This window comes from Prorops nasuta, unplaced genomic scaffold, assembly GCF_024137725.1.
Source record: "Prorops nasuta isolate Cenicafe-Biocafe unplaced genomic scaffold, Cenicafe_Pnas_1.2 PNAS00027, whole genome shotgun sequence".
NCBI classification, from domain to species: Eukaryota; Metazoa; Arthropoda; class Insecta; order Hymenoptera; family Bethylidae; genus Prorops; species Prorops nasuta.
The window spans coordinates 463,115-489,794 of record NW_027116824.1 but is presented as its reverse complement, the minus strand read 5'-3'; the positions used below and the strand labels follow the sequence as shown (position 1 = coordinate 489,794).

General features: G+C 33.6%; 2 protein-coding genes across 9 annotated transcripts; both read right to left on the bottom strand.

Annotated features, from left to right (window-relative positions):
- Positions 1-27: 27 nt before the first annotated feature.
- Positions 28-18,314, bottom strand: LOC136782634 (solute carrier family 41 member 1-like). Of its 5 annotated transcripts, XR_010824147.1 has the most exons (8): positions 8,836-10,269; positions 7,408-7,750; positions 7,038-7,217; positions 4,452-4,891; positions 3,920-4,140; positions 3,483-3,846; positions 3,008-3,212; positions 28-2,937 (listed from the first exon to the last, which is right to left on the bottom strand). XR_010824147.1 is itself a non-coding variant. In XM_066742203.1 (7 exons), the coding sequence occupies exons 1-6, from the start codon at positions 14,332-14,334 to the stop codon at positions 3,509-3,511; spliced, it is 1,572 nt and encodes a 523-aa protein (XP_066598300.1). In that variant the 5' UTR covers positions 14,335-14,354; the 3' UTR covers positions 28-3,212; positions 3,483-3,508. The 5 variants fall into 5 exon arrangements, 4 of the variants coding, with proteins under 4 accessions (XP_066598300.1, XP_066598298.1, XP_066598299.1 ...); XM_066742203.1 differs by lacking the exon at positions 8,836-10,269 and adding an exon at positions 14,285-14,354 and having other exon boundaries at positions 28-3,212; XM_066742201.1 differs by having other exon boundaries at positions 28-3,212.
- Positions 18,198-26,118, bottom strand: LOC136782636 (solute carrier family 41 member 1-like). 4 transcript variants are annotated; one of them, XR_010824148.1, is made up of 8 exons: positions 25,850-26,118; positions 24,140-24,548; positions 23,579-24,050; positions 23,344-23,491; positions 23,061-23,263; positions 22,833-22,981; positions 19,838-22,764; positions 18,198-18,323 (listed from the first exon to the last, which is right to left on the bottom strand). XR_010824148.1 is itself a non-coding variant. In XM_066742205.1 (7 exons), the coding sequence occupies exons 2-7, from the start codon at positions 24,509-24,511 to the stop codon at positions 22,579-22,581; spliced, it is 1,530 nt and encodes a 509-aa protein (XP_066598302.1). In that variant the 5' UTR covers positions 24,512-24,548; positions 25,850-26,118; the 3' UTR covers positions 19,078-22,578. The 4 variants fall into 4 exon arrangements, 2 of the variants coding, with proteins under 2 accessions (XP_066598302.1, XP_066598304.1); XR_010824149.1 differs by having other exon boundaries at positions 18,204-18,323; positions 20,146-22,764; XM_066742205.1 differs by lacking the exon at positions 18,198-18,323 and having other exon boundaries at positions 19,078-22,764.
- Positions 26,119-26,680: the final 562 nt, after the last annotated feature.

The window sequence follows — 26,680 nt, the reverse complement described above, 5'->3', positions numbered from 1 at the left end:
AACATAATGAATACTCAGCAAAATTTGTTTCTGTACATTTTATTATACACATTTTACAAAATTACATTCTTTCTTCCTTCACAAATTTGAAAATTTTTACACGAGCTGCCGGTATTTTATAATAAATATTCATAAAGCCAGTTATCTGATAATTGAAGAAAATAAAAATACTCCAATTATTAATCGTTAACCTTTCGTAAAAACATCAGGAGACACGGTGTAATGCTCAACGGCAAATTAAAAAAAAAGAGCCGCGGAAGATACATCCTACATACATACATATGCTGATCAGTTCTGATACTGAGTTACAAGGCATTTGATGATATTAGTGTATGAAAAATATTGTCCTAATTAATAAACACATTATTGTCTACACTTTAGTACATATTTCAATAGAAATTGCAGCAAAGATACTATCTCCATAATTGAAATAGGCCAGTATTCATAGTCGTTGCTTATATTTAAGTCTGATTTAAAGTATCGATTGTCCTTTTTCACCTAACAGTAATAGAAAAAGATAACCTATGCTTAAGTCGGTCTTAAATATAAGCAACGACTATGAATACCGGCCATAGACTTTTTCGTAGTAGCTCGATTCTTTCTAGGTCTCTTATCAATTAATTAACAATAAGCGGCAGCATCTTTTGTAATTAATTTGCAAATCAAAATTTACAAAGTCATTTGAATTCTTTTCATAATTTCAATTATTGAAAATAAGCATTTGAGATATTTTCAATATAAACATCAATTTCTACGTAATTATACATCGCAAATGATAATCTATTAGAATAAATACATGAGAAGACATTTTTTTTTCATTTATAGAATTGAATTAATAATCAAAAATGATTTATTTATAAAGCGGTAATACTGATAGTGTGTGTACTAAAAGTGATATTTCGCTCAATTAAACTTCCATGTTGAGCTTGAAGACTAAATATTAGTCTTCAGAGCTCTCTGTGTATAGTATTAACAATCCTATAGGCTAAATACTACTATACAATAATATGTACACACAAATATAGCATTTCCTCTCTTTACAAAATACTCTGCATATCATTTAACATGCTAAAATGTGATTCAAAAGCTATAGTCAATCTTAAAATTATATTTACTAACGTACAATCAAGGTTTTCGAGTCGTTGCTATTAAAGGTTTGAGCACATATATTATACTTTCTCTTTAATATGAATTTCCAATAAAATCGAAAAATATGTGTAAGACGTCGGACTCTGCAAATGCAGCGACTCGAAAATTGTAAATTTTACATGAATTACATAAATTATTTAAAAATGAATTTTTTAACAGTTGTGGAACTTTCATTTGCTAAACTGGTGCTTAGAATAAAATTTGATATGTTTCACTTTCGAAATTTAAAAGTAAAAATTATTGAAGAAAATTAAATTGATAGTAGATTTCTTCCTTATTTAGCAAAATAAATAATTAAAACACAATTGGTCAATCGCCTCACTCGATTCATCTGTATGATAAATACAGACTAATAAGTATAAAAAGGATAAATTTTGATTAATGAAAATTTATTTGCTACTCGAAAAATAGTTTGCTAGTGTAAAGAGCATGAGAAAATGTAGCAAAATTCTGTTGTACTAGAATCGAAAAATAGATACTTTACGTTTGCAGCTTCTAATATACTACTTTCAAATGCCGGTATCAATATGAAATGTACGAAGGCAACTATATTCAAAGACACTTTATGCATACCTTGTCACATGTTGAAGTAATAAATATACTGGCTAACAAATACATAAGAGCCGAAACAACGTTCTAGTATTTATCAGTAGAACTTCTATTAGACATGGAAATAAATGAGATTTATTTTTTCTTTAAAAATAATTTCTATTAGATATAAAAACTATTTTCTTGTTAAATTTAAGCATTTGTTTGTTGAGAAACGTATAGCTTTTGGACTATTTAACTCATTCAGTAGATATTTTTTTTAGTGACAAAAGTGCCAATACTTCGGAATTTCTGTGACACCGTCACGGCTACAATTTTTTTGTTTTCGGGATGATAGAAAAATAATACCTCGATGAAAATATTTAATACACTCATCTGGTAGAAAAAAGGGAAAACTCCTATTAACCACTGAATTCTATGAATTCTCGATAAAATAAAACTTTTTTAGTTGGAAAAACTCAGGATTTGAGTATTCGACGAACTCCTTTCTTGCAACAATGACCATTATATTAAACTAACGAATCCTAACAAAGTTCTAGCTAAAATTGAATAAATATATAAGTATTGAAAGCGTTCTATGGTAAGGTGACCTATATCTAGACCTTTTTGACTAGTTTATGTTATTATTAATTTTAACATGTTTTAAAAATATACAGTCCAATCGAGAAGGTCCTTTTTAAAAATCTACTCATACTAGTTTTGTATAAAAAAGAATTGATCACCTTATCTATAGTTACAAATGTAGTCGAAATTTGTTAATTCTTGTCGCTAAAGTATTGCCAATCGATCAAATTAATGAGTTTCTTAATAATTCGTTGTTGTTATTACAGAGATTCCCAGTTAATCTACACATTTATCGTTTTTTGGCCTTTCTGAAAAGCACCCTGTGTATTACGGATAATTTAAATCACGAGGATTATATTATACTTTGCCATCTAAATATCATTACAATTGCCATACATTTTTTACGAAAAATCTGGTATATCAAATGGTTTTCATCACAACTTTTTTCGTTCTAATTGTACATACTGTATTATTGCTATTTCATGCAATTTGACAATGTGGAGGATATAAAGCAAAATGAGAATAAATCTATTATTATAGTCATCAATGACGCTAATGTTTCAATTTTAACATCATCAAAGTGTAGCTGCATCCTTTACTGTAAGCTGACACTTCTTTGCTCCTGGCTCGAGAACGGACAATAAAATTGCAATTCCAGGTACTTATTCTCCAAATCTAGGATATATGTTCAATTAAAAGAGATACAATAATGGCAAGTTTAATCCTTCGCGATTTTTCGGCGTACCTAGAATCGATCCTAGGACATTTATTCGTTCTTGACTCTCGTGATTCGTAGATCAACATACTCCAGCCAATAACCTCATCGTTCCCATCGACTCTCATAGCAGCTCTTTTCGGCTTCGCAGTTCTTTTCTAAGCAATACTCTTCCGGTTTGCCGATCAATATCCAGCCCGTTCAGCCCTCTGGCTGCAGATCGTGCTTGAGTTTTCTGCAAATCAATGGTTCCAAATGAACAATAAAATAATAAAAGAAGCGTGGCAAAAACAAGAGATTGAATAGAGGATTTTTATGATAAATATACAATTGCAACTTAAAAAAAAAATAGTTCGTAATTATGTTTAAAGCTCTAAGCAAATGAAATTCTCATTAATACAATGAGGTCATCAACCCTGTCACGTCCGCGCTTTGGTAGAAATGAGTAGAGATACTAATTGATTAATTTTGAAAACATAGTGAGTGGCAATCGATTGATGCTTACCTGTTTGAACGATCGGCCTAGAGGGATCAAGGCATGGGGGTATCGAACTCCTGATCACCCACGAGGTAGAGAAATTGGAAGGCAATTGCAAGCAAACTGATACCCAACAAATCACCCATAGCAGTCAAATACGGTATGGCGGAATTGTCCGGATCAATTTTTCGCTTCCACATCCAATGGATCATGATAAATGCGATATACAAAAGTGCTGCCACTTGCAAGGTAGCTGCGCACAGATAAACGAACACAAATAGAGGCGTCAAATTAGTATGTCCGTCCTTCATATAATTAATAAGATATATGAAGATTATGTGACCAGGTATCACCATCGCCATCAAGACTCTAGTCGTCCTGGCGTGCATTCCTAAAAAATTGAGAATCCTTGAATGAAATGTGCCAAGGAACTTGAATAAATGGAAAATGAGTTGTTTTCTCACCTTTCCCGAAGAAATTAGCGATAGGCGTGATAAAGATGACTGGATGAGTGTGACCGGGTGGTATAAGAAGAGTTCCCAGATCCGCTTGTTTGTGGAGAGCCGTTGAAATTCTGCTGGCTTGAACCGCCACCAAGTTTCCTCCAACCCCGTTGATGACCGGTTGGAAAACCGTTAGGTTCTCGAATCGGGATACCATGAACTCCAGGATCAATCCGCCGCAGCTATTTAGTTAATCTGACTGTAGTATCTTGTCACTTGGAAAATTCGATAGGAATTGAAGTATCGGGTGGAAAAACGATACTTTTTTCTTTATTATATTCTAGTAGGTAATTCTAGAGAGGAAACGATGATATTTATGTTAAAACTAATTAGGTCTTTGGATAAAAAGAGGAGAAAGTAAAGAAAAGAAGGTTTATTAAACGTGTCAGAAATGTTCCTGAAATGATTCAACGTATCTCCGTTGATGCATTTTGAAATGTTGGATAATATCAGAAACATTTTTGGCACTTGTGCGCCATCTGGGAAGATTTACCTGCTTATTAACATTGCTACCATAACAGGAGTCCATCCAGAGTACAGGACATCATTGGTATAGACGTTTCTTTTCGATATCCATACCCAAAGAGGGGTAACCAGAACATAACAGGCAATGATGAGGGGCGCAAGCCAGTCTTGTTTGTCAATAGCCTCGTACAGGATAGTGGATATCCAAGATAGCAAGGCTAAAGAGGTTATGTCACCTAAACTTGCTGCTATTGGCGTAGCAACGTTGTCAGGATTGATGTGACAATGGCGCGAGAAAACTATCACGCCAGCTGTGATAAGCCCCAAGACGAACGATGCCAAAGATGCTGTGACCAAACTACTCGCGCACAATAAATACGCGTGGTCCAACGAAACAGTTCCATTACGAAAGGCTCCCATCACTATTGCCACCACGGATCCTAGGAAACCAACCACTATGGCTTGACACTGCAAAATACAAATATCCCAGTTATCATTCATTTCTTTGCTCGTATTCTCTCTATTTTACATTTAACTTTCCTTTAATTGATCAAATTTGTCACAATATTTAATTTCACGATAGAAACTATACAATCGTTATTTTAATAACATTATTAATTACTTTATTATAAGTTTTAATATATTCTCCTTTTGCTTTCTCTTTATTTTCAATATTCCAGTGTAATATATCGTGTAGCTTTACTTCACTCGAATACGCAATCCTGGTAGCAAAATTGGTCATTGACGTCATTATGACCAGAAGTCTGGTCATTTGGACGTCATTGGGATTAATTTTATTATATGGAGAAAGAGCAGTTTATTTTACTGAAAGAAAAAATGTTGGAGTTATTCGTTATATTCGGGATTAAAATACTTTGTTTGCAAAGAATGAAAGTAATGTTTAATATTATTGAAATCAAGGAGAGCTTTGAAAGTAATTTTTAGAAATAACGATTCGAAAGTTGGATATGATATTAATCTGATTATCGAAGCTAAAGTTGAGCGAGTTGAGGTTGGGTTAAGATTTCTGGATCATCAAACCGTGAGAAATTTGGAATAATTTTTCTTGTATGTGAGAACGTAAAATGGCGTTGGTTTATTGTGGTGGGTCTCGACGGAACGATCAAACATGTGGTACACGCGCATTAACGGAAGATCACGGCAAACACGTCGGTGTCCCGAAGGCCGACTGCCACGAGTGTTCAACATAATAAAGTAAAATTGTGGCGCCAGTGATAAGACTGCACGAGCCTATACTTTAATTGGTTACCAAATCCCGTCGTTACCGATTTACTTTGCATCGTATGAACTGCAACTCTACGTCCACCGATCAAACACTTGCCTAATTCCCAACGATTTTACATTTTACAGCCTATCATCAATCATTCCCTTATCACGTACCTATTTTTATCTTTCGCCTATTTCGTCCTACCGGAAAAAGTCTCCACGAGCCAAAGAATCAAGCGCCACTGAAAAATCCACCAAAATTCGAAAAATAATGATGGATCGATGGATTTGTTCTTAAAGATTCGATTTATTGACGTTTCCGTTATTGTTATTTTTTTAGATTTCTTCTTGACGGAGGCTGAACTTGAACTTTCAAAATCTCTTAAAGTATGCATACCGTTTGTCACCTAAGATAAGGTATGATTAATTATGAAACTTCCCTGTCACTAGTTTTCTACGCATTTCGAAAATTCGTTCAGCTATTTTCCTGAATACAATGCGATTACAAATTTACAATTTAATCGTAGTCATCGTATAAGCCCGAGTAGATTCCAACGGTCGCGCAGACCCGAACGCTCTGTATTCTCGCACACGTTTGTTTACGTTTCAGCATCAGACTTGATATTGTTTATTCTTTTCCTAGTGGATTGAGAAAGGTACCCGGAAAACATAAATGCTCATCGATTTTTTCCTAGTTGTATACCAGTGTAATCAATATTGATAGATCCGACATTCGTGTATTTTCGGATATATTCCACGAATTGGCATCAATTCTTCTGATTCTCAGTAAATTTTTGCCGTACTTGGCCGATTATTTTATGGTTTTCTTGCAGCCTGAACAAGAAAAATGGTTATTTTAATGGATATAGAAGCAAATATAATCGGAAAAGGCGTCGTTATCTTTAGAGACAAAATAGATCCGTTTGATATACTCGTGGAGAGACGAATATATTAAAGTTTGATTATTAACGGCAAATACAAGTGGCTGAAAAGTTACAACGTGGTTAAATTAGCTCATTGTTGTATCACGTGATAAGAATAAAGTCGTGTCTGTGAAATCACGTTTGAAGAAAAATGTCTTGTTTGAGTTTGGACAACGTTCGAAGCAGAAGGAATCTGTCGCTGTGTCAATAAAAGCTCTGTATATTAATGAAAATTGCTTAATATCCGAGTAAAGTAGTTTGGCGTTAGTAAACACCAAATTTACGACAATAATTGTACAACTTGATACGGTTAGATAATTGACTATAAAAGTAAACACTCGATACATGCAAAATTTGGAAAAAAAATTGAGACTCTGTTTCAACAGTAAAAAAAACCAGTATCACCAAAATAAAAATACCTATTAACGAAAATAAGACGTGTATTTTTTCAGGGATTTATATACCTGGATCAAAACAAGATTCCCAACGATCATGTACCACTGCTGCTTTGGCGCGTCCATATGACCTAGATTCGCTTGTGTGGAGAGTCGAGACGCAAGGGTCATTTCAAGGTTACCCTTAAGCCCGAGTAACGCTGGAACTAGGATCATCAGTTCGTTTACTTTTTCAAATACCACCCAGTGCTGCAAAAGACAACACAAGAGATACAGTAAGTTTATGAGTCGTAAATATGAGTATAAGGACTGATGAAAAGTGATCGAATAAAGAATAATTATTAGTGAAATTTTGATACGCAGGTATAACCAACAGGAATGAGTAGTGGGAATAAATTGGATTATTTGGAGTAAGAGAAAGGAGGAAGAACAGGCTTACTTGAACTAAATCGAGAACGAGTCCAGCTCCGACCATGCCAAGGCCAGCTACGAGGAAGGGGATGAAAACTTGAATGGTGATGGCCAAGTAGGATTCCAGGGGCTCGTCGTTGATCCCGTAGAGTTTGCTCTCGGCGACGACGTCCGGTAGTCGACCGTCCGGACCGTCGTCGAATATCGTCACTTCCAGGCATTCCTCGTGATTCCCCGAATTGCCCACGTTCGTCCCTGTAGCCGTTGTCGTTGTCGCGTTCGATTCCGAAGTTGTCCGTGAACGACCACCGCTCGGTGTCATTCTGTGCGAATTCTGCTTCTCCGGAAGTAGAGGCTCCTTACATTGTTCACTGTAAATTAATAATTAAACATTGATCTTTCTCTATTTTTTTATTTATCCCAATACATCCTTCTCGTTTCTTCAATAAATTCCTCAAACTCTTCCATACTCTTCCCATTACCTGCTTCTCATCATCCACCTCTCCCACTAAAAGTTAAAGCATCCTATTTTTATTTGTTACCTCAGAATTTTTTGCTGTACTTTATTGATAACAATTTTAATACGAGAACATATACATTTTATCTAATCGTCAAGCGACGTTATACGTGCTTTCGTTGTGCGCGTGAAAGGTTTTATATTTTGTAGGAATGGTCGTGATAATATAAAGCTGATTATTAAAGAATAAACTTGAAGACAGAGCATGCAAATGTCTCTGTCTAAAATTGGTTATTTTGGAAAAGTTTAACGTTTGCCGATAGAGGAAATCAGATTTATTTGTTAGATGAAATATTATTTTACCATAAGGATTCATTATATACATTAACAAGCTAAATTACAACTTGTTGCTATTGAAAGGAGTCTTTGGCAATTAGAGAAGTTTTACTCGTAAGAAAATAGAATTTTTGCCATTTCTTTAATTTGATATCAATGCCAATAAAACTCGACTAATTAACGTTTAAGATAAGTACATTCCGTTAACCAAAAAGAACATAACGTTAATAGCGATCACGTGGTTATCTTGCACCTATTATCTGTCTGCGATTAAGAATGGAAAACTTTTCACTAATTCCCCAATTTTTTCTCTCAATAGGTGCAGCACAACTCTTGACGAAAATAAACAATCGTCTACAGCTCCGATCTCCTTCAATGTTTTTCCATGGAAAAGGAGTATCGATGTCCAAGGTATTTCACTGGAAGGATGTCTTTTCAGTAAAATATAATAAGAATAATAAAATACTAGTAATTTATGAGCCAAATTGGAGTGTTTACACGCAGCACTGCACCTTCACTGAGAAGAGGAGGAAGTAGGAGAAATTTCTGTTTTTTTCCAGGAAGAAAAAGAAGTAGAGAGGGGTGTTGAGGAAATAGGAGTGAAAGTTAAATTTGGGGCGAGGGTGGGTGATCAGAGAGTAGAGCTTTTTTTGGATATCGTACTTTTCGAGCTCGAACTTGACAGCTGCCACTGGGGGCTTTTCTACGGGCTGCGAGCGTTGCGCCGGGGGTGTCGGGGGTGTCCGAGCCACCGAAACCGGATGTGGCTGCACCTGACCTTCCATCGTTACGCTACTGAAGGCCTCGTGAATCTCGTCGCCACAAATATATAGCCATTCTTCTTTCAGATTGATAAGGCTACAACTTATGTTTCGGAGCGCAAATAGCTCGCCGAATTACGTAACTACGGGGGAGGGGGTAAACGCTATCTCCACTGATGATTCTCACGATTTTGATGCATATCCCGAGGACTACTCTTCATCGTTCAACTCCCAAATCATTCAATAATTCAAAACCATCGAAAATCTTCCGACCAAAACATGTAAACACGACACATTTACATGGCAACATTAGAAAATATTGTTTCAATTTTTGTACAATCAACGTAGTACAAGTTGTCCATTATATATTGATGGTGTGGTAAGCTAATCGTCATTGATGAGCTCCAAAACAAACCAGAATAATTTCGAACCTTTGCAACTATTCCCGATCAAAACATGTAAGCTCGACACCAATTTATGTTAGAAAATTAAAATAAATTTTGTTAATTTCTTTATAATCAACAAAATATAAGTTATCCCTCACTAATGACTCCGATTGTGATCACGAACACTATGCGTCATTAACAAACTCAAAAATCTTCAATATTTAGAAAATAAAATGTCTTTCTAATTAAAGCATATTATAAATCCGATAGAATTACACGTACGATAAAAAAATTTTAATTTCTATAAGGGAAGCATCAACATTTACGCATTACTGACGATCACAATGATGATCACTCGTCATTACGACAATCTCTGAAAAACGTCAGATATTTCAAAGAAAAAATAGAAAAACTCTTTAAAAAATAACGAATAATTGCACAAATTTGCATGACGAGAGAGAAAAACCTGCGTTAACTTCTAAAATCGATGATGCAATGTAAACGTCACTTTTGATCCCTCATCAAGCTGAATCTCGACACTCGTCTATCGACCCAATCATGTCACTAAAATTTCCTATTAGCGTTTCGCGTCAATAAATTTAATTCGTCGGCAAAAAGAGCGCAATTTTTGAGCAAAGAAAATTTTCCGCAAATTTTAGCAGCAATTTTAAATCGTTGATTTTGAATTTCGAGTAAATCATTGGGAAGAAACGTTGTAAAATCTAATAATAATAAGAATAGCAGTAAAAATAACGAAAGTAATAATTCGTTGATTATATATATGATGAAAATTAACAGAATGGTAAATAAATAATTGGCGATTTTCTTCGAGAGAACTAGAAAATGTTGAGTGTTCTGGTGAAGAAACCGCGAAAGATGAGAATCGATGAAGGAATAAAATTGGCGAACACGCGATCGGCAGTCTACGAGATACCGAGACCAACTAATTAAGCAGACAGGAGTCGCTGAATATTTTTATCTATAATAGCTCCACCATCGAGAAAACTTATCGCGCTCTCAATCGACTTTAGGTAATATCTGCGTATCACTTACGCAATCCGACCGGTACGCTGAAAAAAATCGTCATCATGACGAGAGTCGATCCCCCAATCCCCCAATCCCCCCTTTATCCCACTCTTCCTCTATTCTACCCCAAACAATTTCTGACGATAATTAAACCGAAGATTATAACGAATTTAAAAAATTCAACGCCTCTTCAAAATACGCTTTTATCAAAAATACTCTTTTTAATAATAATTATATTTTTGTTAACATTTACCGAGCGTAAAATACCAGTTCGAATGGAACGCATCTAACGACGATACTCTATTTTAACTCTAAAATATTCGAATGGACCTTTAGTATAATTTACTACTTTTTGATTTTATTTTATTTCGAAAAGTAGGAAAATTTTTTGATAATTTTTAGTTACATTCTTAGTGCAGATGTTAATTAAAAGTTGGGGTGAGAATAGATGGGATTGAATCTGTATAATATAATATTTTAATTGACAAGTATTAATTGCAATAGTTGAGTTAAGTTGAATTTAATAGAGTTAACGAACATGTAAACGACATTGAAAATATAGTAGGATATTCATCAGTTGTTGGACGAGTATGCAATCTCGTCGGTTTTATTGAGACGCGCCAGTATAATATAGAGCTATCTCTGCTTGTACTATATATATATATATATGTACATATTATATGCGTTGGTATAGCCTCGTGGTCTAGAAACCACATTACGACAAAGCCCACGCACAGACTCTACAGACTAGCATGAATTGCGCCACTTCTCGTAACCTTAACCTACGCTACAATCTACTCCACTATTCATGGAATACCGATAAACTTTTCTATCAATCTTCGAATCACCCTTTTATCACCCTTAACACACACCACCACTCGCAACGTACCAATTTTAACCGGAAAGTTCATTTTCTACTGTATTATAATTATTTCCTTTTTTTTTTTGTAAAAAATTTAATTATTTTAATTGATATATCAAAGTTAATTGGGAATAATTTTATAAATTAAATCGATAATATTTTAAATGCAATCATTTAGGTGTGAGCTAGGTTTAAAATAGATAAGATTGTATATAGTGCTCGAAAAGGATAAATCTATACTGCAGAATTGTGGAAAATGGAAAATTCAGATTGTACAGTGTAGTTCAAGGTTGCAATAATTTGTTTAAATAATAAACAAAGTAGATAAGTATTGCATAATGTCAAAAACTGTAGACTCAGTCTATTTAAAGTCAATCGTTTGATATTTCACTTAAGGGGTGACATTGCACTAATTACTTGAAATAACAAAAAAGTCAAACAAAGTATACCATAGTTTCGAAAATGGTAAATTTAGTCTACTTAAAGTAGTTTGTTATTAATTTATACAAAATATCAAATTTCAATAATTATTTTAAAAGATATAAAAAAAAAGCAAGCGAAACATTGCACAGTGTTGAAAATCGTATAGATTCTTGCTACTTGGATATAAAGTGGATTGTTTAATAATTCCTGTAAGGGATGACACGTTCAAGGCGAAGAGCATTATAAGAGAGCCGGTTGAGAATGAGAGAGGGGGCGGGGCGAGGGGGGGGGGGGGATATTGTATAAGGTAAGCTATTAAAGAGGCGGATTAAGGAGAGTGGATAGAAGAAGCGTGCGAATTGTTGCATGAGAGTGGGTTTACCTTGAGAAAGATATCAGCGGGGGTGGAACGCGTGGGTTTTCCAGATTCATTAATAGGGCGAGGTCTTGTTGGCAGGCCGGAAGTGATTTTGACGAGTGAGTTTTCAGCCCACGTCGAGCATTTGACGCTGATCACCTGGTGGCCCACGAGGCCTTCCCCTGCTGCGGTTACATCGCGACTGATCCCGATTCTCCTGATCGTACATCGCGCCGCAACCTTCCTCTTCGCCCGACTCTTCGCAAAACCCTATCTCTCTACTCTAGTATATTCCGATACCTTCCGGGCACGCGCAGTTTTATCGATCCTCTTTCGCGCGTTATAAGTTTTCCCCCTATTCTCTACCCCCTCCTTTTCGATTATATCAAAAGCAAAAGCTCTCCGAAACATTCAAATTATTTTATTTTTTATTAATTTTGTTAATTTTATTTTTACAGGATTAATCAGTTAAAATGTTCATGAGCAGAAAGAAAAATATGTGTTTCTGGAACTATAAAAAAGGTATTTTTTTTAAACTCGCTGAAAGAGTTGTTAATTTATTATTAACAATAAGCATGTTGTTTTTATTTTTAAAATTTGAGTGATAGCTTTGGGACATAGAGTAAGTCGAAGACGATTGGAAAAATTGGAAAACACGTTTTGTGTTGGGAAGTGAATTGAGTAAACGGATTGCGCAACGTTTCTACTGGTGTCCACGTGCTTCGAACGATAACGCGTTTGTGTAACGGTCATTCGACACCTATTCATGCTTCATCGTTTTTCTGTGTTTTCATTAGAAGACAAACTTGACAGGTTTACACTTATACATCTGTAAATAAGAAATACTATGTACACAAGTTGCTCCAGTAAATTTATTTCTTTTGCAAATTCGCGACACCTAGAATTTAAAAATTTTTTCATCTAAAATTATAATTTTTGATTCACGAGAGATTACAAAAAGTTGCAATGATTCAAACTAACGAGTTTTGTTTAGAAGCATAGAAATAAAATTGAGAGATTTCTAATTATCTGTCGCTGTACTGTTATATACGTATTATGATAAAATAAACTCAAATAATCAGACAATTTTTTGTTGGAGAGAGATTTATTGCAAGAGCAAGTTTTTTTTTTAAATAAATGTTTAATAAACAAGCCGCGTCCTGAGTGTGTATTCCACACTCGATAATGAGATTTAACTAGGACGAGTTAATTGATTATATAATTATCCCTTCTTGCAATATTAATCGAATTTGCAATGCGTCATTTTCAATCAAACCTCTCAAGGTTCTATAGCTTTATTCTAGAATGTTTTGTAATTGTTTAAAAACTTCCTCTGATTGTTGGAAACAATCCCCATAATTTTTAAAATAGTAATCGATCCTGTATAATAATTTCATCTAATAATAATTATATTACTCGACATTTTTCTTTCAATAAAATTGCGTAGTTTATCTATAGATAATTCACTAGAAAAAAAGGGAAAATTTTGTATTAAAAAAAAAAAAAAAAAAAATTGGGAGTATCTGGAGATTTTTTATGACTAGGGGGAAAGAGGGGAGGAGGATAGAAAATAGAGATGTTGGGATTATTGAATAGCGTTAACGCTCGGTCAATGACGCGAATAGAATCTTCTCGCGTGTCTGTGATCGCATCCTGTCTCAACTGGAGACACCGTGAGTCGTGCAACTAGCGATTCGTGTTCCGCTAACTCCTGGACCCAGGTCACCCCACTTCTATAGCACGAATTGCCACGAATCCTCGAACCGCCAAGTAAACAAAATTCATCACGTAAATACATCGACTAAAATCGACTTTTGATACACTCTTTCTTTGAATAATAAAATTATTCCACTCCAGATCAACAAATCACAGCATTCATCCCTCGAGAATTCCACCAATCACATTTCTCACAAATATACACACAATTTTAATACAAATACACTTGAATATTATGATCCTAATTATTCTTAAAATTATAAAAAATTAAAGGAACATTTTATTTCCAATTAGCAATTTTAGTCAAACAAAAAACAGCTGGATTTCTTTTATACCTGCATGGCGTTGTCAATGATTATTCTAGACTGGTCAGAACAGCTGATAACAGTTAATTATTAAAAGAAATGCAGTGTAACGTAAACTTTCAGCTACTCGCAGCCTGTTTCCGATTGAAAGACCAACTAATGGGAAACACGTTTCGATTTCATTCGAACGCCAGAATTGTTTGTAAATTTTCAAGGGTCGCTCTTTCGTAACGGTGTAAAAATTTCATGTAAAAAGTGTTACTTGATTTACTTACTCCTCGAAGCTCCTCGCTATTCGCTCGGTCAGCAACGATAAAAGACACATGATGATTCTTTCCTTTTTTTGTTTATTTTTTTAATTCACACCAGCCTTCGTGACACTATACACGCGATTCTGAATCACCAAATATTAAAATGACTCTATTAAAAATTACTATTTTATTTACATTGTTAATTACCAAACTTTTTCTACACTTCTTTGAAATCAACAATTTTTTTTCCTTTATTTTCTTGATCACTAAATGTTATTTAAAAAAACTAGGATTATCTAAAAAATTTCTTGTCTTCTTGGATAAATTTACATACAAATAATAACTATTTCAATTTATTTTATTAGATGATATACCACTGTCTCAAATAGCCAATTAATTAATCGATCTACATGGAAAATTATTTAATGTTAATGAGCCGTCGCGTTAAACATTTTTAATTATTTATTACTGGCAAAAAATACATAAAATTCACAATGTTTACTTAACCCATTTTTATAATTGTATTATTTCACGTTTTTTTTAATTGTTTACATTATTATCTGATGAAAAAGTTGAGCCACTGAAACGGTCCATGAATTATAATGGCCGGTTTGACAGTTTCGAATTGATAAGCGAATCGATCGAGCATCTCAGTGAGAAATGACTGATTATTATGAACTTTTCACGTCCAGACAGCGACGTGCCAAAGTTGCAACTAAAATTGTTTATTTGTCACTCTACCGTTTTAAAGATTTCGATATCAGGATCTCGAGATAAGTCGAGTCAAAGGCAGAGAAAAACACATGTGACTACGGAGAATGGTCACTGATCATCCAACACCCTTATCAGCCAGCTTTTGTTTCTCATTATCGTGCAAATTCGATTACGGAAATTGGATAAAATTAATTCACTGGAATTTCTCGATCACTGCGAAAAACACGAGGCAAGCGGTGAAGAAGAAAATTAATATTCGACTTTTTAACTTTTCTTTCTTTTCATTTAATTAAATAATTCAAGAAATGTTTAAATAATTATTTTTATTAATTTTCAGAAATAGATATTTATTAATTATTTTCTGCAAGTCTTTTTTGGAAGGTCTTTGAAAATATAGGCGTTTTTTATGAATGTATATGCTAAAACGGTTAACATAAAGCAATAATCGATGATAAAAATAGCGAAAAGTTTTCCTCTTTATTTTCGATAGAAATAGTGAGATTCTTGAATTTTTTCAATATTGACCAAACATTCGATACGAACATTATTATCTGTACAATGGTAAAACTTGGTTGCTTTTTGGACTCGTAGATAAATAGTGGAGGGAGAAAGCGAGTGAGCAAAATAAGAATTCTCGACTATTCCAGAAGAGGAAAAAAACGATCACAGAACTCGAGAGATCAGTATCTTGTTAAGTCAGACTGCACGTCCACAATAAAAATAGATTTGAAGCTTATCAGTCTGCAGATAAAATTTTGCCAATGACTAATAAAATATCACACCCTAATAGATGAGTTTCTCAATGAATTTTTTTTAAATTAATCTTTAGCAAGGTTTAATTACAGAAAAAATTAACAGAATAATTTATAGAGAAAAACTTAAATGCCAAAGATAAATTTTCAAGATGAAAAATAATATCTCCTGAAATAGCAAGTGAGAAATATAAAATTATGGCATAATTTTTCTAGGCTACAGCACGGTTTAGTTTAAGCTTGGCGGAGTTGGCAAAGGCCAAAGTAAGTGCGACTTCCTGTGATCTTGAACATTTCCATCTCACGGATCGAGCTATCAAACGAGCCAATCAGTTAAAATTAACCGATTTATTAATATTAATTGCAAAATTTATCAACAATTTTTCGAATAAATATAATTTGCACCAGCAATAATAAAGAATATTTTGAACGATAGAAAATTTCAGAATTACACGATTGACTCGTGTGTTAGTTTAAAACAAGGACTAGTTAAATAAGGGTTTTTGATGGAGTAATTAAAAAAAATTGCAAAATTTTATTAGTATAAATAAATAATTTGGATTAGTGTTACAAAATTGTGAAAAAATTGCGGAAAATGATATGTACAGTTATGCGTAGGTAGTATATTTATCTGTGCCACCGTTGATAAGTTAAATGCACGTGAGTTAATGATGGTCCATACTTTGTACAGGCTGCACAAGCCTAATTGACATTGTAACCAGATTCAGGGCCATATTCCCAGTTGAAAACATTATCTCCACACGGTTTTCGCCACTAATGCGTTGCGCGGTGCAATTCTAAACCCCTCTCGTGCAAAAATGGACATCAAAAAGTACTAAAAAATGCAAAATCAGAGCCAAATTCCCCTTTGAAAATATTATCTCTACGCGATTTTTTATGTGAGATAAAATATAACTCTATTTTCCGTGAATTCTGAAAATTATTTATAAAAAGTCACATTGGCAGAACTGAAAGATCTTGATAAAGACAAATGAGGAAATTAATCGTTGAGATGAACGGACGCAGATATATTAGGAACGTACGATCGATAAAAGATAGGATTGATTTTGCCAAGCTTCGATTAGTCACTGGCCAAATAAACAAAATACTTCGAGAAAAATGTTTCTTACTTTCTGACGTAAAAGATTAATTAAAAAATGCTTTTTCGAAAATTTAGAGGGTTTTGTTGTCAGCTGTGAAATTACCGATAAGAAAAAGGCAGAGGGAGCAACGAGGGGACAAAGTTCGAGATTTTTCTGTAGAGTCGTCTGAAATTGATTTATGACGCCGACTACTTACTCGAGCGTCCGAGCGTCAAACACTTTGAATCGGCTGATCTCGCACAATGCGTCCACGGATTGCATTATGAACCATTAAAATTATTATGCAACGCTACCCCACGTTACTCCCTTCAAAGCCGATCTCTTCGATAAATTTTCAGTCCTTCGTGTTTACGAAATTTCGTTGAATTGTTTGGTAAAGCTTTTTTACGCTGCATTTGAAAATAATCGTGAACATTTATAGCTTTTGTATAGGGTGAAAGACTCTCGTGGAAAATAATTAACAACTGTTACCCACTTAGAGTCTCTTCGATACAGATTTTCATTTATTTATTGTTTTGAAACTTTTGTGTGGGAAAAATTTTGTAAAAATATTTCAAATGTTTAGAGTATATAATTATTCGATTTCGTGAATAAATTTTCACCTCTTCGTTGTTACATAATTATGCTACAAAATTTATCAAGCTTTCATTGCAGCAAACTTTATAATTCTTCTAAAATATTTTTAAGTCTCGAGTACTATTACTATTTAAGAGCTTTGTTTAAATTACTTTAATTTTACGTGAGAGTTATTCGCAAAACCTTACAAATATTCTTTAAATACGCTCCGTAAATACATTCACCCTCAACTTAGTAATTTTTTCAAAAATATTCGCAAAAACTTCATAAATTTTTAATTTAAACTTACATTATATTGCTACTATGAAACAAAAATCTCGTTAAATTTGATCCATTCGAATGGAACGAAATGAATGGCGGATAAAAAAAACAGTTCGATTCATAAGAGGGAAACTCGCGTGGATGTTGAGGTTTGAGTTGCGGAGAGTGAAATGATGAAGAAAGGAGAGTAGAATCGCGTAACAATTATGAGAAAGAATCAACATTCGCACACAAACATTCTTGTTTGACATAGATGACGCGCAAGTAGTAAGCGCTTCCGTAACATATTCACAAATTGATAAATTACTCCACGTGTTTAAGTTCGACCATGACGACCAATAACTTAACATACATTTTGATATTCTATTCCCGTGGCTTTTATCGCGCCAAAAATATCCTTCCAAATGTCACTTTTCTCTCCATTTTCTAACCTTAAACTTCCAATTTTGCATTCATTAATTTTCTTCCCATTTTCCAAAATCACTTTAACACCAACGCGTTTACTTACGTTGATCGATGTGTGCGTGTGTGGTCAGCTGCAGCTGGATTTCTTGGACAAGCACTTATTCGTAGTCCCAAAGGACAGGAACGCACGATTCACCCCCATCCTGAAACGGGAGCGGATAAAAACGAGCCGAGGCGAATCTCGCCGGTGGTCTGGAAAGGTTAGAAAATTTTTGTGCAGAGATCTGTTTACATCGGGTTTTCCAGAGTGAGCGATGCGGGCTTTGAGATTTTCGCGTACAACACCGGTTCGACAGCGACGATGATTGGTGGTAAATCGCGATTCTAATGACGCGATTGGTTGACGCGAGCGGTTGGTCGAGTTTTGGCGGGAAATTAGGAATCGAATCGATTCGGGATCGGAGCGAATCGCGAGGCGTCCGAGTGCGGCTGCACTACGATAGATAAGAATCTAAAATAGTCCGCGGCGAGAACGGAGGGATAGTTGGCACTGAAAGTGTGTGTGTGTGAGAGAGAGAGAGAGAGAGAGAGAGAGAGATCCAACTATTTCATTGACAGTACGTGCCGATGACGAACGGTGTATGTCCAGTACGTACAACGAACACGGCTAGTACACGTGTACGACTTCGTGCACAGCAAATATCAATGAACACACATAGAAAACCGCTACGCACCTATCAAAAGTCCTGTGCGAAACGTCCGACACCGAACAAATGTCAACAGTATACCCAAGACGCCAATACATGCGCGTTGCTGGGCCACCGCTTGGTGTCCACGCAAATTGCCCTGGCTAAATTTAAACATCCTTAATCTATTTCCGTTCCTGTATATATATATATATATATATATATATACATATATTAAAGAAATTAAAATCCATATCAAGAGAATGAAAAAAGAATACATTTTATCAAAGTATCTATTAACATGGAATTACTTGAAATGTAACACACTAAAGAATGTTTCTTGAAATTACATGTGTGAATTGATTTATTTTTGGATCTAGCAAGGAAAATTTAGAAACGTTTGTTTTGTAAAATAGGACGTTAAGAAATAGTTTATCTTAAATAGAAATAGTGCTGATTCTTGAGTAATACATAACATGTATGTTGAAATTACACACTTGATCCTTAATGGAATCTCATATTTAGATTTTGGAATACTCACAACGTTTAATTGTTTTTTATATTCTAAAGTTTACGTGTGTGTGTGTGTGTGAGAAAGATATATATGAATGAAACTTGGATTAATTTGGACTACAAAATGTAAAGTTTGGCTCGAATGTGTTGCTTGGTTTTAGACGGCTTTTACTTTTCCATTGTAATGAGAGTCGAGCAAGTGTCAGTGACTTGGTCGCTTTATGCAAAGTGATTGATTAACGAGTAAGAGTAGAACAATCTAATAGAATGGAAAGAATATTTGACGGATATGAAAATAGCTTGGCAACCGCTGGACGATTACGGGGTGCGCGGTATGATGGTCTATACATGCGCAACATGATTATGATTACCATGCTCATACACACTATTATTGTTAGTAGTTTCAATCATCCGAGTGTGTGTTTGGTACTTCGAAGATGAGACACCGGCAGCCTCGCGTGTCACTACACGCGTTGCTTCCCTTCTCCTTCTTTTGCGTACACACACACCAAAACACACATTACATAGTCATTGTCAATACATAAATTTAACTTGTACGCATCTCACCCAATCTCTCTGTACTATCCTAATAAAGCCATCCCTCTATTAACGCTTATTCACAAAATTTAATTTACAATGTACAACGAGCTCTGAGAAAATTTTTACATTACAATTTTGCTGCGTATATTCGGCAAGAAAATCGAAAGTTTTTTTTGGATAGGACGAAGCAATGACAAAAGCGATAAAGGCGAATTCGAGACGACGATTTAGAATGACCAGGATAGCGCACGTATGAAAGCACATTATCAATTTATTTTTGTCAATCTGCAAATTGGTGTATATGTACGTTGAAAGATTCGCCCAATTGTTCTTACTGCCAACGTTCGAAATCAGTCGCTCCCAACGTTGACGTCAGACACAATTCCGAGCTCTGCCTGTTGAAAGCTTCCTCGGCTTTTAACTATCGTTAATCCTGAAAATATTGGCCACTGTGTCTTCTTGGTCTTAGCGTATGCATGCCAACAATGGATTCTGTGTGTTATTTAGAAATATAAACCTTTATGCACTAGTAGCTGTGCGTACAATGTACAATTTTTCTACAGTTATTAACTCGTTAAATCACTTAAAAAATATCACTATCGGAATAGCTCTCTTCTTTCACTTCTAGACGAACCTTTTCTCTTTCATTCTTGCACGGTTTTCCGTTCATAAATAGAAATAACATGTGTGTTCGCGCGTAGTTTCGTTGTTATATTTATATGAGCAGGCTTAACAATCTGACGATTATTTATTACCAAATATACCATTTGTGTAAATTTCGTGTCTCTGATGGCGTAGTTCACTTAATAGATATTTTTTCTATTGTTATTTTTTGCTTAGGATCAAATGAATTTTCTTATACACTAAATAAACAACGAAATCTCTTTTTTTGACTATTCATGAAAACTCAATATTAGGGGAGACTCTTGTACCTTTGGACAGTTTTTTTCAATTTGCTATAATTCAATGTAAAATAATTATTTGGACTATTTTATTTTTTTGTTGCATACATTGGCTATTTACCTTTGAAATTATATTACCAAAATTTAGATGTGTTCGATTTATTAAAAGATTTAATTGAATTAAATAAAATTAACAGATGTCCAAAGGTACAAATCTCGTTTGTACCTTTGGACAGCTAGTGAAAATCATTGAGAAATGCACGTAACTCACTTATGAATGAAATTGTTATGTTTCAAATTAATATTTAATACATTTTACATTGATATTCATATTCTTTCACATATGTTTTACATGTATTGTCGAAAGTAGTGCAGGTTTCCTAAATTAAGTAAAAATTCGCAAATTATATTGTGTTACGTGTTTGAATCACAAGGAACGACTGATTTTCCTTTTTTAATTGAGTATCCGTTTATAGAATTTTTTGTATACAAATGCATTGTCTAAACGCGCTATACGCTACTTACATTTCTGACTGTCCCAAGGTACAAATGTAGGCATGTCCGAAGGTACAAGCCAGGGCATATTAAAATATAAATAATCATAAAAATTATACTTGTTAAGATTAAAATTTGCAATAAATACCAGCTTGTAGCCAATTAAAAATACTAATAAGAAACAAATCAAAATCAAATTGATCTTACCGTATACAATAGTTATAACTAAATATATTAACTCGTAGAATTTTACTTTTCATGCGAAATCGAGCACTGTTGTAAAAAAAGACACTTTAAAGAGAGATGGTCAATAGCCAACCAAAAATATAATAGTTTTGCGTTTTTTGACAATAAATTTTGATCGATCGATAAATTTTATGTTATTGTTTAAATAATATTAGCCTGTCCAAAGGTACAAGAATCTCCCCTACATATTTGCTGTGGATTTTATTGCACTTTGTTCTTGGTTTTTATTAAATCGCAAAATACTTATTCAATATAATCTATATATAGGTTGTGTTACTTAATTCGATCCAGAAGTCAGACGTACATCTTCATTTATTTTTGAATAGATATAAGAAATATCAATTTTTTTATAACACCTTGCTGAAAGTTCTCTGTATTTAAATCCAAAAAGTTAATACAAAAAACCTGTTATCTCTTATAGTTACGAAGATAAATGGGGTTTTAAGCCTATCTTATAGGGTGAATCAAGTGACACAATCTGTATAAATAGAATTAAAACGAAACAATCCATCAAAAGAAAGCAATATCAGCAAACTTACAAAGTCTACCTAAGAAAAAACTCTTATTATTAACATCTTCCAGAGAATAAATTATATATAAAATATACTTTCATTATATAAAGTCTCTGTTTGCAAATAACAACTATCCTGCCTGTTGCTATCTTTAAAAACTTCCCATAGAGCACCAAATGACTTAAAGAAATATTTTAGGCGTCTTTTAGTTAATGGGATGACTAAAAGATGTCTATAAGACAACTTTTAGTCAAGTGTGCTGTATGGGTTACATTAATCCTTAACGACGAATTTTATTTTAGATCTAACTTTAATGTAAGAAATGCCCATTGCTGTACGCATAGCAATTTATAAATACACCTTAATTTGAAAATGATATGCTCGTACTAATACTTCATGACACAAAAAATGGCAAAAATCGCACAATTTGTGAAAAAGTGATGTAAGGAATTAAAACCCCGCAATTTTATACTGTATATGCGATATCTTATGTTAAGCTTAAATGCTCAAAATGTAATTCATAATAGCAAAGAATGTTTCCTTAAAAGAGATTAATAAAACAATGACGAGAGGCGAGTAGCAAAGTACAGGAGTGAAGTGCTTAAAAATAGTGTCAATCTCCTACGTCCGAATCCCCATCACCGATAGCATAAAGAATGTGGAAAGCTATTCCAAGTAACGCAGTACCTAAAAGATCTCCTGCTGCCGTCAAATACGGAATGGCCGAACTGTCTGGATCCATTCCTTTGGTCCACATCCAAACTACCATTATTTGAGCAATGTAAAGTAACAAAATTACCTGCATAAAAAGAAAAGAATATTAAAAACTTCTCACTGATTTTGAATTAAATTTAATTTTATAATTACTTGTAGTATAGCCGCAATGAGATAAATCGTAATAAATATTGCTGTAAACGATGTATGTCCTGCTTGCAAATAACTTATCATATAACTGAAAATTAAATGACCAGGTATCACCATCATCAATAAGACTCTAGCCGTTCTGGCATGTCCTCCTGCAACAAAAATGTGAAAGAGATATCACTTATTTTGAGTTTGACTGATTATTAATTAATAACTTGTTATTTTAAGAACCTTTTGCAAAGAATGCACTAATTGGACTGATGCAAATGGCTGGCATATTTCGGATGCTTCCTCTACTTTCCTTATGAAGGGAGGTTGATATTCTACTTGCCTGAACAGCTACTAAATTACCTCCAACCCCATTTATTACTAACTGAAAAACAGCTATACCTTTATAACTTGATATGGTATAATCTAGAATTAAGCCTCCAACGCTACGAAAAAAAAATTATGTCAGAAGTTTCAATTGATGTAATTCTCTTAAGTTTTGTACTGATAAACGTATACTATTTACCTGCTAATTAACATTGCTGATATCACAGGAAGCCAGCCATGGTCTAAAACTTCTTTTGTAAATGGATTCCTGTAGGCTACGTAGCCCCAAATTGGAGTTGCAAATATACAAAATACTATTATTGTTGGGGCTATCCATGGAGCATACCCTACAAAATTTACACATTGTCATAATTAATCAATTTTAACACCCTGAGATTTGGAAAATGATAAAGAATAAATCTATTTTATAATACCAATTGCTCCATATAATAAAGAAGCAACCCATGAAAGCAGTGCTAAAGTGGTTAAATCTCCTAAAGATGCTGCAATTGGAGTTGCCACGTTATCAGGATTAATATTCATTTGTTTTGACAATAATATAACCGCTACCATAATAAGTCCAAGCACAAAACTGGCAACGGAGGCAGTGACCAATGAACTGGCACATAATAAAAGGCCATGATGAATATCAAACTGCGCTTCTGGTACCCAACCAAGTATTACTGCTGCGAGAGAAGCCAAAAGGCCCACTACCATGGCTTGACACTGAATTAAAGCTAGATTTCCAACAATTAAGTTCCATTGTTGTTTCTTTGAATCCATGTGACCAAGATTTGCATGAGTTGATAATCTTGATGCAAGTGTCATTTCAAGATTTCCCTTTAGACCAAGTAACGCTGGTACTAGTATATAAACCTCAGAAACTACTTGGTAAACAGGCCAATGCTACAATATAAGAAAATACTATTTTTATTATACTTGTATTAAATCAATTGAATTTCTTTGTTTTAATTTATCTATTTATCAATATTTACCTGAACGAGATCCAATAACAGACTAGCAGCTACCATACCGAAACCTGCTAATAAAAATGGTATAAACATTTGAATTGAAATACTCCAAACGCTCTCATCATCTTCTGTTATTATTTGTTCCCTTTTTCTAATAATTTTTGCATTAATAGCATAGCTCTCTGCTTCAGCTGTAGCAGGAATTAATGTTTGCAGATCCTCCGCGTCACTATCGTCTTCGGAATTCATTTCCAAGTCTGTGATTTCGGTTATTTCGGATCCCAAAATTTCAGTGTTGCCTAGGCCTACCATTTTATTAGCAATAATTTTTCCTGTTATTTTTCGATGACGGAGTCTTCTATCACTTCTCGATTCAGATGCTTTGGCATGGCTCATTATCAGGGAATATTTTTATGTCGCTTATTTGTAAATACTGAAATCAAGCAGAAATTATTACGTTCGTATAACGAAATTATTATTAATAACATGAATAAAAAATTCACAATAATTGTGCATGTGTAATTAGTCGGCCGAAAGTTTCATTTTAATGAAAAAAAAAAATTTATACGTGAATACAGAATAGTACACAAATCTATTGTTATTCAAACGATTAGAGTGTATAAAGAATCCGCATGTATACTAGACGCAATTTTGCAAAAAAAATATGTGATACTTCATTAAAAGTCACCTGAACTTGCACGAATAGAATTTTACCTTTATGATAATTGTAATTTCTAAAAATATTTTTATAAGCCGGATATGAATATCCTTTGATAAATACTAGTTATGATAATACGGTAATGGTTAAATATGATGTAACTTCAAGAGACAACTATAACAAGGTATGCAAGGAAATTCGTAGTAGCCGGTCGTAAAATCTACCGTCTAGATTCAATTTAATTTTAGAACCGCTTACATTTTAAAGGCAGACTGCTTGCCAAATTTTTTTTCCCCCAACTATTCTCATTACGTCTAAGCGCGAAGTAATCAATTGATAAATCTTGACACAATCGTGATAAATGAATTTAAAAATTTAGAAAACTGTAGCATTTAAATTTTAACACAATCATAAAGATCCGATCAAATTTAAATGATTGTTTTAATTGATAAATAAGATTTGACGCACGATCTAATTATAAAAGCGAGGATTAAGTATTACGCGTCATTGATAAAACGGGGAAAAATCTGATCGATAAGAAATATATTGTCAAAAACAACGTTTATGAACAGCTCAATAATTATTAAATTATATTAGCTCTCTATAATCAAAAATTTTTACATCCTTGTTTTTGAAAATGTGTGACATTTGTCCCGTCGAAACATACTAATATATAGTGTCTGCTGATTAAAACGTGTCACTTGTGACGTTTTTGATAATACGTGGTGTTTGCACTATTTAACGGTAAAGGATAAATAAACATCACGTATAAATGTTTTCCACTTTACAACAATATATTGGACTACTTGAATGATAAAAGATTATTAAAACTGAAATTTTTTTGTTTCTGATATTCGGTTTATTTCAAGATAAGCTTGATTTGTGTGTGTATATAAAAATAAATATTTTGTATGCTGTATAAATTCTAAGTCATTTTAGATATCTAGTATATAATTTATAATAAAAAGAAGCACGACAATTATACATGAAAATAATGGGTAGGTATCACTTTGTTTTTCGATTACTAAAAGATAAATATGTTTTTTTGGCACGATGAGATTATATTATTTACTTACTTATCCTGGGCACCATAACCTCAAAGTTTTCGGATACACTTTGATAGCGAGGTTAGAATTGACTAAATGTTTGTATATTCGTGAAAATTGAGGATATTTCTGTTGCCGTCGATTCCCATAGAGCACAATTTTTGTATTTTTAACAAAATTCTTTTATTTATTTCCTTTAAAAAGGGAAAAAGCCGCTAGGTAAGTACTATGTGTGAAAGGGTTATAAAGAGTTTGTATAACAGAGCGGTGCGGTGGCAATCACTGACAAGTGGCGCGTTGACGATGAGTTGGTGGGTGGGTAGTGGTAAGATAATGTAGTAATTGCATTTTAGCACAATTTATTTGTATTCGTGGCGCATTCATACGGTTCGTCGAATGCGATTGATAAATCCAAGATGTATAATCTTATTAAGATAAATAATAAAAAGGTTGTGTGTGTTACAAAATTGATTATCATGATTTTAATTCCTAATCTATATGATAATTATTATCGTTACAACGTAGTGATTATAAATAATCCTAAAATCCTTCCACTCTCTCTTTTATTAACTGTTTGAAACCTATTTTTATTTAGATAATTCTGAGGTGTATTGTAATTATACAATGTATTAAAATGAAATTTTAAATATGACAAAATGAACATTTTTAATTTAAATTATACCTAGAGGAAAGAATTTTAAAACGAAAATTTTTTTAACAGCATTTTATATAATTTAAGGCAATATTGAGCAAAATGTAATTGCAATTACAATTATATGAATTTGTCAATCATTATAATTTAAATTTGAAAAATAATAATTAACATATATATACTATTTTTATATTACTGTGGATATATAC

Excerpts from the sequence above, each read along its gene's own strand:
- LOC136782634 (XM_066742201.1), bottom strand. The coding sequence starts at position 8,957 with ATGGAAGGTCAGGTGCAGCCACATCCGGTTTCGGTGGCTCGGACACCC. Across the intron at positions 7,751-8,835 it reads GTCAAGTTCGAGCTCGAAAA|TGAACAATGTAAGGAGCCTC; the intron begins GTACGATATCCA and ends ATTAATTTACAG. Across the intron at positions 4,892-7,037 it reads GGAATCTTGTTTTGATCCAG|TGTCAAGCCATAGTGGTTGG; the intron begins GTATATAAATCC and ends TGTATTTTGCAG.
- LOC136782636 (XM_066742205.1), bottom strand. The coding sequence starts at position 24,511 with ATGAGCCATGCCAAAGCATCTGAATCGAGAAGTGATAGAAGACTCCGT. Across the intron at positions 24,051-24,139 it reads TGTTATTGGATCTCGTTCAG|CATTGGCCTGTTTACCAAGT; the intron begins GTAAATATTGAT and ends CTTATATTGTAG. Across the intron at positions 23,492-23,578 it reads TTTATTATATGGAGCAATTG|GGTATGCTCCATGGATAGCC; the intron begins GTATTATAAAAT and ends TAAATTTTGTAG.